At 36.9% G+C, this 12933-nt stretch overlaps 2 protein-coding genes, 1 long non-coding RNA gene and 1 gene segment (V, D, J or C); 2 read left to right on the top strand and 2 right to left on the bottom strand.

The window, feature by feature from the left end:
- LOC148646758 (interferon-induced protein 44-like) overlaps window positions 1–12331 on the bottom strand; it is a 28972-nt gene extending 16641 nt beyond the window's left edge. The window contains exons 1-5 of the mRNA XM_088608582.1: window positions 12234–12331; window positions 10952–11007; window positions 9756–9795; window positions 3488–3680; window positions 2363–2515 (exon numbers count right to left, since the gene is read on the bottom strand). Coding sequence (XP_088464708.1) covers window positions 2363–2515; window positions 3488–3680; window positions 9756–9795; window positions 10952–11000 — 435 coding nt within the window. The 5' untranslated portion in view covers window positions 11001–11007; window positions 12234–12331. The remainder of the gene's footprint in view (window positions 1–2362; window positions 2516–3487; window positions 3681–9755; window positions 9796–10951; window positions 11008–12233) is intronic.
- The window catches only part of LOC148646745 (NACHT, LRR and PYD domains-containing protein 3-like), a 2700574-nt gene that overhangs the window by 2125311 nt on the left and 562330 nt on the right, over window positions 1–12933 (top strand). The gene's annotated exons all lie outside the window — the stretch shown is intronic.
- LOC148646755 (Ig kappa chain V region Mem5-like) overlaps window positions 1–12933 on the top strand; it is a 364474-nt gene that overhangs the window by 314484 nt on the left and 37057 nt on the right.
- LOC148646757 (uncharacterized) overlaps window positions 1–12933 on the bottom strand; it is a 62192-nt gene that overhangs the window by 37687 nt on the left and 11572 nt on the right. The gene's annotated exons all lie outside the window — the stretch shown is intronic.

Below are 12933 nucleotides of genomic sequence, written 5' to 3'. Positions count from 1 at the left end.
ACATGTGGTTTCATGCGGTACTATGCGAGATATATACGGTAACTTGCTTTACACCGCGAGAAGCGCACCACAAAATAATGCAGTATCGCCTGATTGTTTTTAATGGCTGCATCTGTACTGTACATCCATACTAAACCTGACACTGATGTGGCTGTCTCTACTACATCTAATTGCATCTCTGACATAAAATCTTAATGACTCAAAATGTCCTTAATCTTAACTGTGACAAGAGTGAAGTCATGCTTATTAGCACCCCCCATCAACTTCATAAAGCCAATCCTGTAACCCTATCTGTAGATGATTCTGTACTTGAGCTTCAGTCTAAATTGAAAAACCTTGGAGTGATATTATTTTCTGGTTTAACATTCGACCGACATGTGCAGCATATTGTCAAAACATCTTTTTTTCACCTCAGAAATATCAATAGACTACGCGCTATGCTATCATTAACTGTGGCTGAAAAGCTGATCAACACATTTGTGTTCTCTCAAACTGACTACTGTAATGCTCCACTTGCTGGGGTCTCTAAATCTACTTTGAACAAACTGCAGTATGTCCAAAATTTAGCAACCAGGATCCTGGCCAGGTTTAGTGCAAGTGATCACATTACTCCTATCCTGGAGTCCTTGCACTGGCTTCCTGTCAAATTCCGTGTGGACTTTAAAATGCTCATGCTCACCTTTAAGGCTCTGCATGACTTGGCACCTCAGTACCTGTCTGAACTATTATCACCTTACTCCCCACATTGCAATCTTCGCTCTTCTAATTCTGGTTCCTAACTGTCCCCCAAGCCCGTCTACATTGTATGGTTGACAGGGCCTTCTCCTGTTATGCCCCAAAGCTCTGGAACTCTCTGCCCAAGGATATCAGAGAATCACCTCTAAACTACTTCAAATCCAGACTCAAAACCTTCTTCTTTAGAAGAGCCTTTACTTAACTGGTTCCATTCTTCACCCCTCTGCTTTTCCTAGTACCTCCATCCATGGTCTCCTCTGCATATTGTAATTGTGTTTTATCTTGTGTATCTTTTTATTTATTGTTGTTCTCATTCTGTAAAGCGCTTTGAGAAGCCACCTTTAAAAGCACTATATAAAATAAAGTTTATTATTATTATTTATTTGACATAAATTTTACAAAAAGAGTCTTTCAGGCACTGAGTTGGCTCTGTGGCTAAGGATCTGTGCCTCTGGCTGGAAGGTTACCAGTTCAAATCCTGCAGCTTGTAGAGAAATCCTACTCTGTTGGGCTCCTGAGCAAGGCTGTAAACACCAACTACTCTTGGATTATGTGAAGGCAGCCAGTGTGTGCCAGTACACTCACCACACATCAGCTCTCAGTGAGGAGGAGAGCACAGTGATGAAACCAGTTCAGAGATGGGGGTTATTTGGAGGCCATGATGGGTAAAGGTCAGGCTGACCCTGTGCTTTGACCCCAAGCTTCTCTCCCTGTCTGTGTGTTTCATTGAGAGCAAGTCGGGGTATGTGAAAAAGACACAATTCAATTTATTTCTATATAGGGCCTTTCACAACACGGGTTGCCCCAAATACAACAGTATAACAGATAAATAGCACACATTGTAGACAGTACTTTACGAGACAGTAAATAATATATGGTGAATAAATGACAATAAACAATAAGTACATTGAATTCTAAAGCATTACACATTTAGTTATTAATTACGTACACTGCTGTAAGGTAGAAGCTGTCTCTGAACCTCATGGTTTGTGATGTAATTATCTAGTAAGAATGCAGTACTATATCATTTAAACACAATATTTTTTTCTCTGTGGTGCTAATAAGGTTCCATATAAATGTCCATTAGCAAAAGTACTCATATTTTGTTTGTGTTCTTGCTTTGCTTTTATATGTATAATCCCAATTGGGCTTTTTTACTAAACACTACTGTCTACTTTCTAGTCCCTTCTGTTATTTTAAGAGCAAAAACCAGGAGCAGTTTAATCTCAAAGGACATAACATAAACTCAAAATGCATTTTCTAGGTTTACTCAGGGTGGTAGCCTAGCACCACATGAGAAGATTGAAAATCAAAATAAGTTTTACAGTATGCCATTTATTTTCTCTACGTAAGATCATACACTGGTCTGTGTAGAGTTCTCTGAAACTTCCTGTCTGTTGAGAAATGCAAGTGACTATTTCTTGTCACAATGCTTCCTCCCAGCACTGAATATTAAAAAAAATATATTTTTACCTTGAACTACTGTACTGCCTGGTTATTTCTGCTCCTTGAAGGACATATTTTTCTTTTACCAAGACTTCCATCTAAAGGAGCTAATGATTAACACAGATTATTTTCCTAAAGCAGTTATGTGGTGGAATAGTGATGCATTGTCAGTACAACTTACCACATATCCATCATTTATATAGCTTTTCACTGCACTGACGTAGTCATCAGGACTTGTCACAATTGCATCTATTCCCAAGGTGTCATAGATAACAAAAGGTAGATTTCCTTTTTCTTCTTGATTTACATGGTCCTCTACACGGTATGATGTAAACTAAACGACAGAAAAGCAAAATATAAACTCTGAGAGAATTCTCCCCGTTGCACAGCCATTTTAATATTTTACCACAGATTAAATTTAATTGCCATGTTTAGGCATAAGTGCAATGCACACCTCCAATGCAATATTACCACCCCATTGAGAACAAATCTTAAGCCCTTATCAAGAGGCTTCAAAAAGCCCCAGTCAGGAGAACTCTGGGGATTTTGAAAAGGCAGCCAGAAGCAGAAAAGACAGAGATTGCAGTAGTTGGATCCAGGAGAGGACTTGGACATCAGGGACTGAGAACAGAGGAGGAAAGCTCCAGCATGTTCTTCCTCCTGACTCTTTCCAAAACTGGCCTCAGAAACAAACAGTGAAGGGGGAGGAGTATCAGAGACACATTGTTTAAGATGCCTGGGACTGAGGATGATGTCTGAAACTATAAATTTCCTTTGCTGCAGTGTCAGGAGGCACACCAAGTCACCGACCAATACTGGTTCTGCAGAATAGCATGGTGGACTGTTATTTTGGGACTTTTGGTTTTGGTAACTGGGGTCCATGGTATTCTGTGCTGGCCTATGAGTAAGTTGTATCACTTTTTCTGTATGTTGATTTGGAAGTTATAGAAATTGCTGTGCTATGGGAATATTTTATATGAAAGAAAGACTACTGAAATACTGTAAATAACAGGGATATCATAAAGGATAACTGTCCATGACTACACAAGTGTTTCTGGAAGATAAAAATAACCTGTTACAGGGAAAAGGGGCCCAAGCACCCTCTTAAATGCTAGGTGACGTAATCAGCTACATTACAAAATCCATTCCTGGATTTAAATGTTATAATCCATGACGTTATTAGCTAGTTCAAAGTCACTGTAGAGCTTACAACACATTATTTGAACTAAGTTACATTTCTCAGCATTGCAAATGGATTATAAAGAATATATCAATTATTAATCTCTAGTAAAATCAGTTCGCCAACCTCCTTGGTAAAACTGTGTTCATCTTCACCAGCCAAGGCCCGTCTTGACACATGACCTAGAAACGGAGAATCTACTGTATTGATGTAACTGGACTTTCCAGCCTTGATCTGTCCAGTTATCATGATTCTTATTTGTTTTACTTCGTGTCTTGGTGTTAAGGTCCTTATTTCTTTCATCAGTCTTTCTTTCTCTCTGCAAACAAGAAAGAACACATCACACAACAAAGGAAAAAAAAATCATCCTAGAAGGATAGTAGTTCAGGTGGGTAGCTGCGTCAGCATGCGTAGGCTGCAAAGGAACAAGTAATAGGTTTATTCCGTGCTGAAAAAAAGAAGAAAGAGAACACGTTTCGGCCGTGGAGCCTTCTTCAGGTGTGAGGGAGACAGGGCAGTAGGCAATGGTAAAGTAGCGGAAGAACAAAGGTTGGGAGGGAGGAGGAGTGAGAGGCGGGAGCAGGGGACAGAAAGAGAGGCCAATCAAGAGGTGTGAAGTCAGAATGGGTGCAAAGAGGTGTGAAATGAAACTTCCAATGAATGGAGAAAATTTAAAAGAACATTAGTCTGTCATTAAGGGAAGGGAGAATGTGTGATCCTAGCTGCAGAATAATTTTAGTTTCGGTGGTCTTTCTGATGTATGAGTTCGGAAAACCGTCTTTGAGAACACAGACGGAGAGATTAGAGTGGCACCAAGGTTTTTGGCTGCCAAAAACACCCCCCGGACCATCAACCCGATCAGGAACTCCCGCCGTAACAACCGCATTCCTTTGGTGCTTCCTTACCACCCTAACACACTTCCTATCCCCAGGACCATTAACCACAACTTTTCCATCCTACAGGATGATCCCTCTATTGGGGCCCTCTTTTCTGATCGCCCTATCATCTCATATCGCCGACCACCTAATCTGCGTAACATCCTTGTTCACAGCTCCCTTGACCGCCCTAAACAACCATCCACACCTGGCACTTTTCCTTGCAACAGAACTCTCTGTATCACCTGCAAGTACACAGCCACCACCACACTCATTCAAGGCCCCTCAGGACAATTCCGGATCACCCAGACAGCATCTTGTACCTCCAGCAACCTTATTTACTGTATCTCTTGCAGTAAATGCCCAGCCATCTACATTGGAGAAACAGGAAGGAGACTCGGAGACCGCTTCAGAGAACACGTCAGGGCTGTGAAGATTAAAGATCTCTCCAAGCCCATTGTTTCTCATTTCACCTCTGACGGCCACGACCACTCTAATCTCTCCGTCTGTGTTCTCAAAGACGGTTTTCCGAACTCATACATCAGAAAGACCACTGAAACTAAAATTATTCTGCAGCTAGGATCACACATTCTCCCTTCCCTTAATGACAGACTAATGTTCTTTTAAATTTTCTCCATTCATTGGAAGTTTCATTTCACACCTCTTTGCACCCATTCTGACTTCACACCTCTTGATTGGCCTCTCTTTCTGTCCCCTACTCCCGCCTCTCACTCCTCCTCCCTCCCAACCTTTGTTCTCCCGCTACTTTACCTTTGCCTACTGCCCTGTCTCTCTCACACCTGAAGAAGGCTCCACGGCCGAAACGTTGTGTTCTCTTTCTTCTTTTTTCAGCATGGAATAAACCTATTTCTTGTTCCTTTGCATCCTAGAAGGATGTATGACCATGTTTCTACTCTATTTATTTGTTAGATATCCACTGTTGAAACTACAGATGCAGCCATTCAAAAGAAGCGGGGTACGCTGTGGTATAATGCGGTTGGTTTGTTGCATCAAAATGCGGTATAACGCGTCTTTTTGCGTCTCACTGCAAATTACCATATGCAAATTAGATTATGTTAATAGTATCCAGAATCACCTTGTAAAACCGCCAGGAGGAGCTAATAAAGCTTAACCTCTCATGTACAGCATTTGAGCTTTTAAATTTAAACTGTGTATTACAGCATGTTAATCATCATACATGAAAAAGTTGGTATATTTTATGAAAGCAAAGATTGCTCAGTTGGGCAAAAGAACACAACCTACCTTCATCGTAAATATTATGCAGAAATATTTTATGCGTCAAAGTCTTTACTGAAGATATTACTAATAGTATTAATAATGAATGACCTTGGACAAGCTGTTAACTCAAAGTATTACCCTGGCCCACATTCTTTGTAACCATCTTTGTAAACCAAAAGACTGTTTTTTCATTGTCAAAAAGTAATACCACAGCTTTTCGTTGATCTGATCACGTATTTGTTTCCAATCATACAAAGTAAGTTTTGAGAATCTCCAATTCACCATGCCTTTCACATGCTCATAAACTATATTAATTTAGGAACATAAACATATTATGTAAACTGTATATTGCTGGTACTGGTAGTTTAAAGAAAAAAATACACACCAGTATGCCATTTCTCCCTGAACATTTTAAGCATCAAAGTCTTACATGTGGTTGTTTTGAAAACGTTTTTATGTGCTTCTTCAGACCATATTACTGTGCGTTTATATACTTTGCGAAACATGATCGTTTTTATTCTTTTCTGCGAATACGCTAGTTTTTGGAGTAAACAAAGCATACTTTTAGAATTTGATTAATAGGGAATATAAAATGGAATCGCGTATCTAAAGAAATTAATAATGATATTATTATATTCATGTACTGTAACAAAAACAGTAGTATATGTGTATGGCTGTTCCAGTGGCTGTCATGTGACTGCATCAGTGGTGTGATGGTTTAAGTAACTGACCTATATGCAAGAGGTCAGGTGTTCAAATCCAGCTCTCACCATGAGTTTTCTTTTAACAAACATTTATTTGAAAAACTAAAATAGCAAACTAAAATAGCAATAGCAAAATTATGGACACTCTTTTGACTTTTCTAAATATCAGAACATGTTCATACTGTATGTACACAGTGGTACCGCAGGGTGTAGGGCGCAAATCCATATGAGCCCAAAAGCCCTACATTAATATTGTGCATTCGCCTGGCGCTGTGCAGTTTTCGCATCTCTCCCTCTCTCACCCCCGGAAGTGCCACCTGTGCCAAATTTCACTCCACTGTCTGAGTCTCTGTGTCTACATTGTTTGTAAACAAACTGGTTTCACGGGTATTTTCAAAGTAGAACAGGGCAAGTCTTCCAATGACAGACACTCCACCTCCCCGCCATGGACACGTTTTCTTAGAAAAACTGATTCACAATGCGAAGTTGTTTCAGTCTTCTGTGTAAAAAAAATCATTTTGAATACCATAGGTGCTGTTTTTAAGACGCTGCTGAGTAAAGGAATTTTCCTGCTGTCAGCAGTATTGTGTATATAGCTGACAGTTATCTAAATGAAAACAGGACATAAAGAAAGGGTTTCAGAAGTCAAACAAAGCTTTATTCCTGTGCTTACAGTCTGGGTAATTGGAGGCTACACTATTATGATTCCTATGGTGATATACAGGTTTTTCACACGAAACCGTATGGAGCAGTATTTCTCGAGTTGTGAACATGTCTACACAGCGATCCCCTCGGGTTCCAGTTAGTGCGTAATTATGCATCGATGAAAAAAAGGTTTAAAAACATAGTTTTATCTGCAAGCTGTGAACATTTTCACAAGTCATGGTCTTTAAAATGCATTTGGTTTGAAGGCATTCTGTTTCCCTTCCGAAGATATGAACAAAATAATATTGGAGCATGGTAAAAAAATGGCTTAAAAATGACATAGTGAAGGCTGTGAAAACAGTCACAATGTACTTTGTACACACAGCAAGTGTTCTCGTAACTCTAGGAGGCTACAGGCATGCCAACATCATTTTCTAACTTTACCCCAGTGTGGGCACTGCATTGTTATCTCAATCATCTACTGTGTATTCGTTTTACACCACGGGAAGACAGGAGAATGTGATTGTACTGTATCTGTACGGAATGTATGTTCTGTTTTCAAAATTTAAGTGTTTAAAATGTATAATTAAAAATAAAAAAACTTGCAGCTTACTCAAATATTCTAGATGATCACAAGGAAGTGTATTGCATGTCTAATGGTCTAACAAAAACTACAGTATGCTTAAGAGTTGTTAAACCAGATTTTATTTTTCGGCACAGCCAGCCGGCTGAACCACACAGACACCAGCTAGCCTGCTAGAGTGCCACAATTTGCACTCAACCACATCCCAGATCACAGATCAGTCCCGGTTTATGAGATATTGCTGTTATATCTTTGATCTGAGCTTTAATAGAGAGCTTATCTATGAAAAAATAAATCTAAATAGTGAGAAAGCTATGATTAAAGTGAATTAAGGGACTTAGAATGCGAAGATAATGATTTACATTGCATTATCAGATTGTGAATCAATCAGGCATTTTATTATACACGCCTTTGCGATTTTAATCAAAATGGGGAAAATGGGGTTAGAATTGCATTAGATATGCAATACATTTCCTCGTGATCATCTTAGAATCGTTGACTAAGCTGCAAGTTTAGTTCTAAGTATCTTAATAAACTTTCAGCATAGCTTTCTCCCTGTTTAGATTTATTTTTCTTGGGATCTTGGGATCAAACGTGGAAAGATTAGATTGTAATCATTTTTATTTTTTAAATACGTTTTAGAAAAGTGTAATCTATACTAAAAAACTGTATTTATTTAATGCCACTTGATAGTTATATTATTAGAGATAAGAAATCAAGTTGATACTGTTTAGACTTTTCATTATTTTTAACTCTATTACAGCATCGTACACATGCTTAAAAGAGAAGAGAGAAAACGCAACGTTTCGGCTATGAAGCCTTCTTCAGGTGTGAGGGTCTTCAGCTCAAAATGCAACGCTAAAATGTAATTTAGGCTCTTAAAGGGTTAAACTATGATTTGGACTCGCTTGACATCACTGCCTTTCATCTGAAATCCTGCTTGAATCCTGCTAAACTAAAAATTAGACACAAGAAGAGAAGAGGCTCTGGTGAAATTTCTCTGTGAACTGAAGAGTTAAAGTGTAAAATGTAAAGTGTCTCCTCCTTTTAAACTTGTTAATGCGACACGGAAGATATTACTATATGAATGATGTAGCGTTTTTGGCTCATGTGGGTTTGCGCCCTACACCATGCGATACTGATGTGTACATAGAGTTCGAGCATGTTGTGATATTTAGAAATATAAAAAATGTCAATATACTGTAGTGTCCATAATATTTGCTATTTTAGTTTTTCAAGGAATGTTTATTTGTTAAATGAAAACTCATAGCGATTGCTGGATTTAAAAACCCAACCTCACACTTATAAGTCAGCCACTTAAGCGATCACACCCCCCAACCCAGTCAACCGCCACGCACTGAAACAGCAATACACATATCAATGGAAAGTTTTATACAACTGTTTGTGCAACAGTACCTGAATATAATTATTATATTCGATAATATTATATTGTTGTGATATTTAGAAATATAAAAAAGTCAAAAGAGTGTCCATAATATTGCTATTTTGCTATTGCTATTTTAGTTTTTCAAAGAAATGTTTGTTAAAAGAAAACTTGTGGCAATAGCTGGATTTGAACACCCAACCTATCGCTTATAAGTCAGTCACTTAAACCATCACGCTACTGCAACAGCCATACACATACAGTATACTGCTGTTTGTGTTACAGTACATGAGTATAATAATATTATTAATTTCTTTAGATACCCGATTCCATATTACATTCCCTATTAATCAAATTCTAAAAGTATGCTTCTGTTTACTCCGATAACGAGCGTATTCACAGAAAAGGTTAAAATGATCAATTTTCACAAAGTATATAAATGCACAGTAATATGGTCAGAAGGAGGACCTAAAAACGTTTCCGAAATAACCACATGTAAGACTTTGATGCTTAAAATGTTTAGGGAGAAATGGAATACTGGTTTGTATTTTTTCTTTAAATTACCAATACCAGCAATATACAGTTTACATAATATGTTTATGTTCCTAAATTAATATAATTTATGACCTTCAGATGCGTTATGCTCCTCTTCTTTTTATGCTCAGCTACTAAAAGTTCACTTTAGTTGTAAAATTCCATATAAATATTCAATACTAAGCAGATTAAAATGTGCAAGTAAAGAGATTAAATGATTAAATCTTTCCACTACCAACCAATGCACCATGAGTGCCCCTGTCGGTCATTTTGGCCAGCCAGTCATGTACCATGGTACGGCACAGTGGTTTGTGCGTAGATGCGTGCGGTACAGGTTTGTACAGCGAACTTTGAATGGTTGTATCTGTACAGCTCCACATTGGGAGATACGGTGTGATGTGGGTTTCATGTTGTTCTTTAAATTACTTACTGTTTGCTCCAGATTGTTTCCCTCCATGCTCTATCAAGTTCTAAAAAACAGAAATGACATAATTTCCTTAGTGTGACTGGAAAAAAAATCAGTTTCTTCATCTTTTGTTTTCCAATCAGGATTTAGGTTACAAAGTGACAGTAATTTATCTTCTTGTCTGAGATTATTGCAACACCATTTATTAAAGTTTGCACTGTATATGTTCACACCATATGATAATTATTTTATTATTATATTTAATATTGCATTAAAAACATTTTTGTCTTAGACAATTGTCTTAAACTGTATTTGACATTATTATATCTCTTTATATTTATGCACTGAAAATAGTAACAGTAATAATTGGGTCTTCACTGTAACTTCACTGTATATGGTATTTTTAAACCATGATCTTGCTATTCATTGTATTTTTATTAGAGGAAGAATTTTAAAACTATAAGTGTGATTATGTACTGAATATGTACAGTACCATAAAAATTGTCAAATATTTCTGATATTGTACATTGTTAAGACAGATCTGCAGGCTGGGTACCAGAACTATACCTGTTAGTATCTCAGCCAATCACCAACTTCTGATGTGGTATCATAAAAGATCAAACCCATCTAATGTTTGGGATTGACTACTGACTGTCTCAATCTCTCTCCATCTTACGTGATCAGCTAACTTTTCTAACCACGGGACTACAAGCAATCACACCTGCTTAGCTTCAGTGGGTGGACAGTTGTAAGTTGCAGAGTGATATGGCTACAAGTAGCATATCCTCCATTATAAGAACCAATCATAAGGTTCTTAGGGTTCTTAGTGGTTAATATGATTTCCTTTTCCTCACTGTAGTCATATTGGCTGGGTAAGTGGGTGAGTATGATGTGCGGACAACAGATCACAGATGAACAGATGACAGATCAAACTCATTCCAAGACACTCACACTCACTCAAATATTCCAAACAATTTTATATGATCTCTGATTAAAGACCATACTATATCACAGATGTAGTATAACTTGCTTTTTTTATTTCTGATTAAATACTATTTAAGTTAGAAGCCTATCTTTCACTACACAGGAAAAGTGCATTGCTTACAAAAGAAACAAGTAATAGTTAACGGTGAAAAGCAAAAGAAGAAACAATATTTTGGCTGTTCAGTTACCTTCTTGTTCTAATTTTTTGTAGATTATTTATGAAAGAAGAATCTTACCTGGGTTTGGTTTTGGTTCTGGTTCTGGTTTTGAATTGAAAAGACCCATTTCTGTACTGAAATACAATTATGTGTGTTACATGCAATCAGTATCAATTTCGTAAAACAATATTAATTTTAAAAGTTTATCATCCTGCAAACATATGGGAACAATGCCATTCTTTGGCTTCTTCAGTATCAGTCTGTGGTAACTAGCAGATATTTACAATGTTTTTTTCTAAACCAAAGGTTAAATATTAAATATCTGTGACAATTAAAAAGAGATATAAACACTTAACTTGCTTGTTCTCCTCACTTGATAAATTGTTACTTCATGAGACCATACTCATCTGGCAGATTAGAACAATATTCATTTATGTAATTGTTTCATAAGATTATTGTTATGATTACAGTCATTACTATGGCTGCAGTTACTGAGTAACACCACTATAGTAATATTTTCTTTTTAAGATTACAAGATCAGTGTTAAAAATCAGAAAAGTTCAGTGTAACTTTATGATTATGTGCTAACTGTCATGGTAATTTAGGTTTGCTGCATTAATGTTGGTAATTATACAATTAAATCATTGTAATGATAAAATAAGTCAGTAACATGATCCTCCAGGCTTGATAATGAGTCCCCTACTGTTCAGCCTTTACATGTTCCCACTTTTCAAGTTATTTAAATCACATATTTCCTAAATGATCATTTCTATACTGATGATTCTCAAATCAGTGTCCATATACGAATTCTGACACTAATGTGCCTGTCTGTGCTCTCTAATTCCTCTGATTTCTCTCTAATTGCAGCTCTGGCATAAGTACATGGAGGACTGAAAATGTCCTTCATTTAAACTGAAACAGGACTATAATCTTGTTTCTCAGCACCTCCCATCAACTATGTAAAGCCAGTGAAGTAACCCTATCAAGCTTGACGTTTGACCCACATATTGACAGAATATTGTAAAAACAACATTATTAATATCCCCAGACTATGCCCTACGCTGTTGCTGATTGTAGCTGAAAAGATGGTCAACACTTTTCTCTTTTGTCTCTAGAATTCATTACTGTACCTCTCTACTAGCTGCAGTATCTAAATCCACGCAGAACAAACTTCATTGTGTCCAGATTTCAACAGCCAGAATCCTGACCAGGTCTTGTTCAAGTTCAATTATTATTATTATTATTATTATTATTATTATTATTATTATTATTATTATTATTATTATTATTATTATTATAGTTGTAAAGCATTACAATAGTACAAAGGCAGCATTAATGCCGAAATGCTACTTTTTCTTACCAGTTTCAAAGCAAATCCCTGGTCTGATCTGCCAGAAATATCGAATAGAAAGGTTTCAGTGAACATAGATCTACAGGACACACAGTGGACCAATCAGGAGATGATTGCTAAAAATTAAACTTAGTTTAAGTTTCACTTTCAGTATTGATTGTCATGTTTATTTACAAGGTGTTTAACCATTAAGGGTACTGTACAGTCTCATTGTCACCATATTTACAGGTTTTGGAGAAACTTTAATTTTATTTTGGCCAATTCCAGTTCTGAACTTTTTGTTTAATTTAATATTTTTTATATTTTATGTGCAACAACCATAGCAATTTTCACTTTCTTGCTCTCTTTCAGTGTTCCTAAAGTTTCTGCATTTCAATGTCTATATAATTAATAGACAGACTGGAGAAGGCCCACCAATAAAAAGGTTTTATACACATATCATTGTACAGTATGCTGGGGACATGCTGATTATACCAATGTGGACTTTGACATAACTAACCTTCTGTACCATTTAGCTGGTAAACAATGACTGTGCAGATTGCATCAAGGCTTCCTGATAAGTGTACACAATAACAATCCTATGTATTGGATGCAGTTAAAAACAATTAATATTATACACTATTGTGACATCACCCTGTCTCAACAGTATAGCCATTGTAAAGTTTTTGATTAAATTGTCACTCATGCAGTATGCACACAATATGATTAG

The sequence above is a fragment of the Lepisosteus platostomus genome, chromosome 16 (genome assembly GCF_059453375.1).
Source record: "Lepisosteus platostomus isolate fLepPlt1 chromosome 16, fLepPlt1.hap1, whole genome shotgun sequence".
Lineage (NCBI taxonomy): Eukaryota > Metazoa > Chordata > Actinopteri > Semionotiformes > Lepisosteidae > Lepisosteus > Lepisosteus platostomus.
Note: the sequence above shows the minus strand (reverse complement) of the source record. Positions and strands in the feature narration are given on the sequence as shown.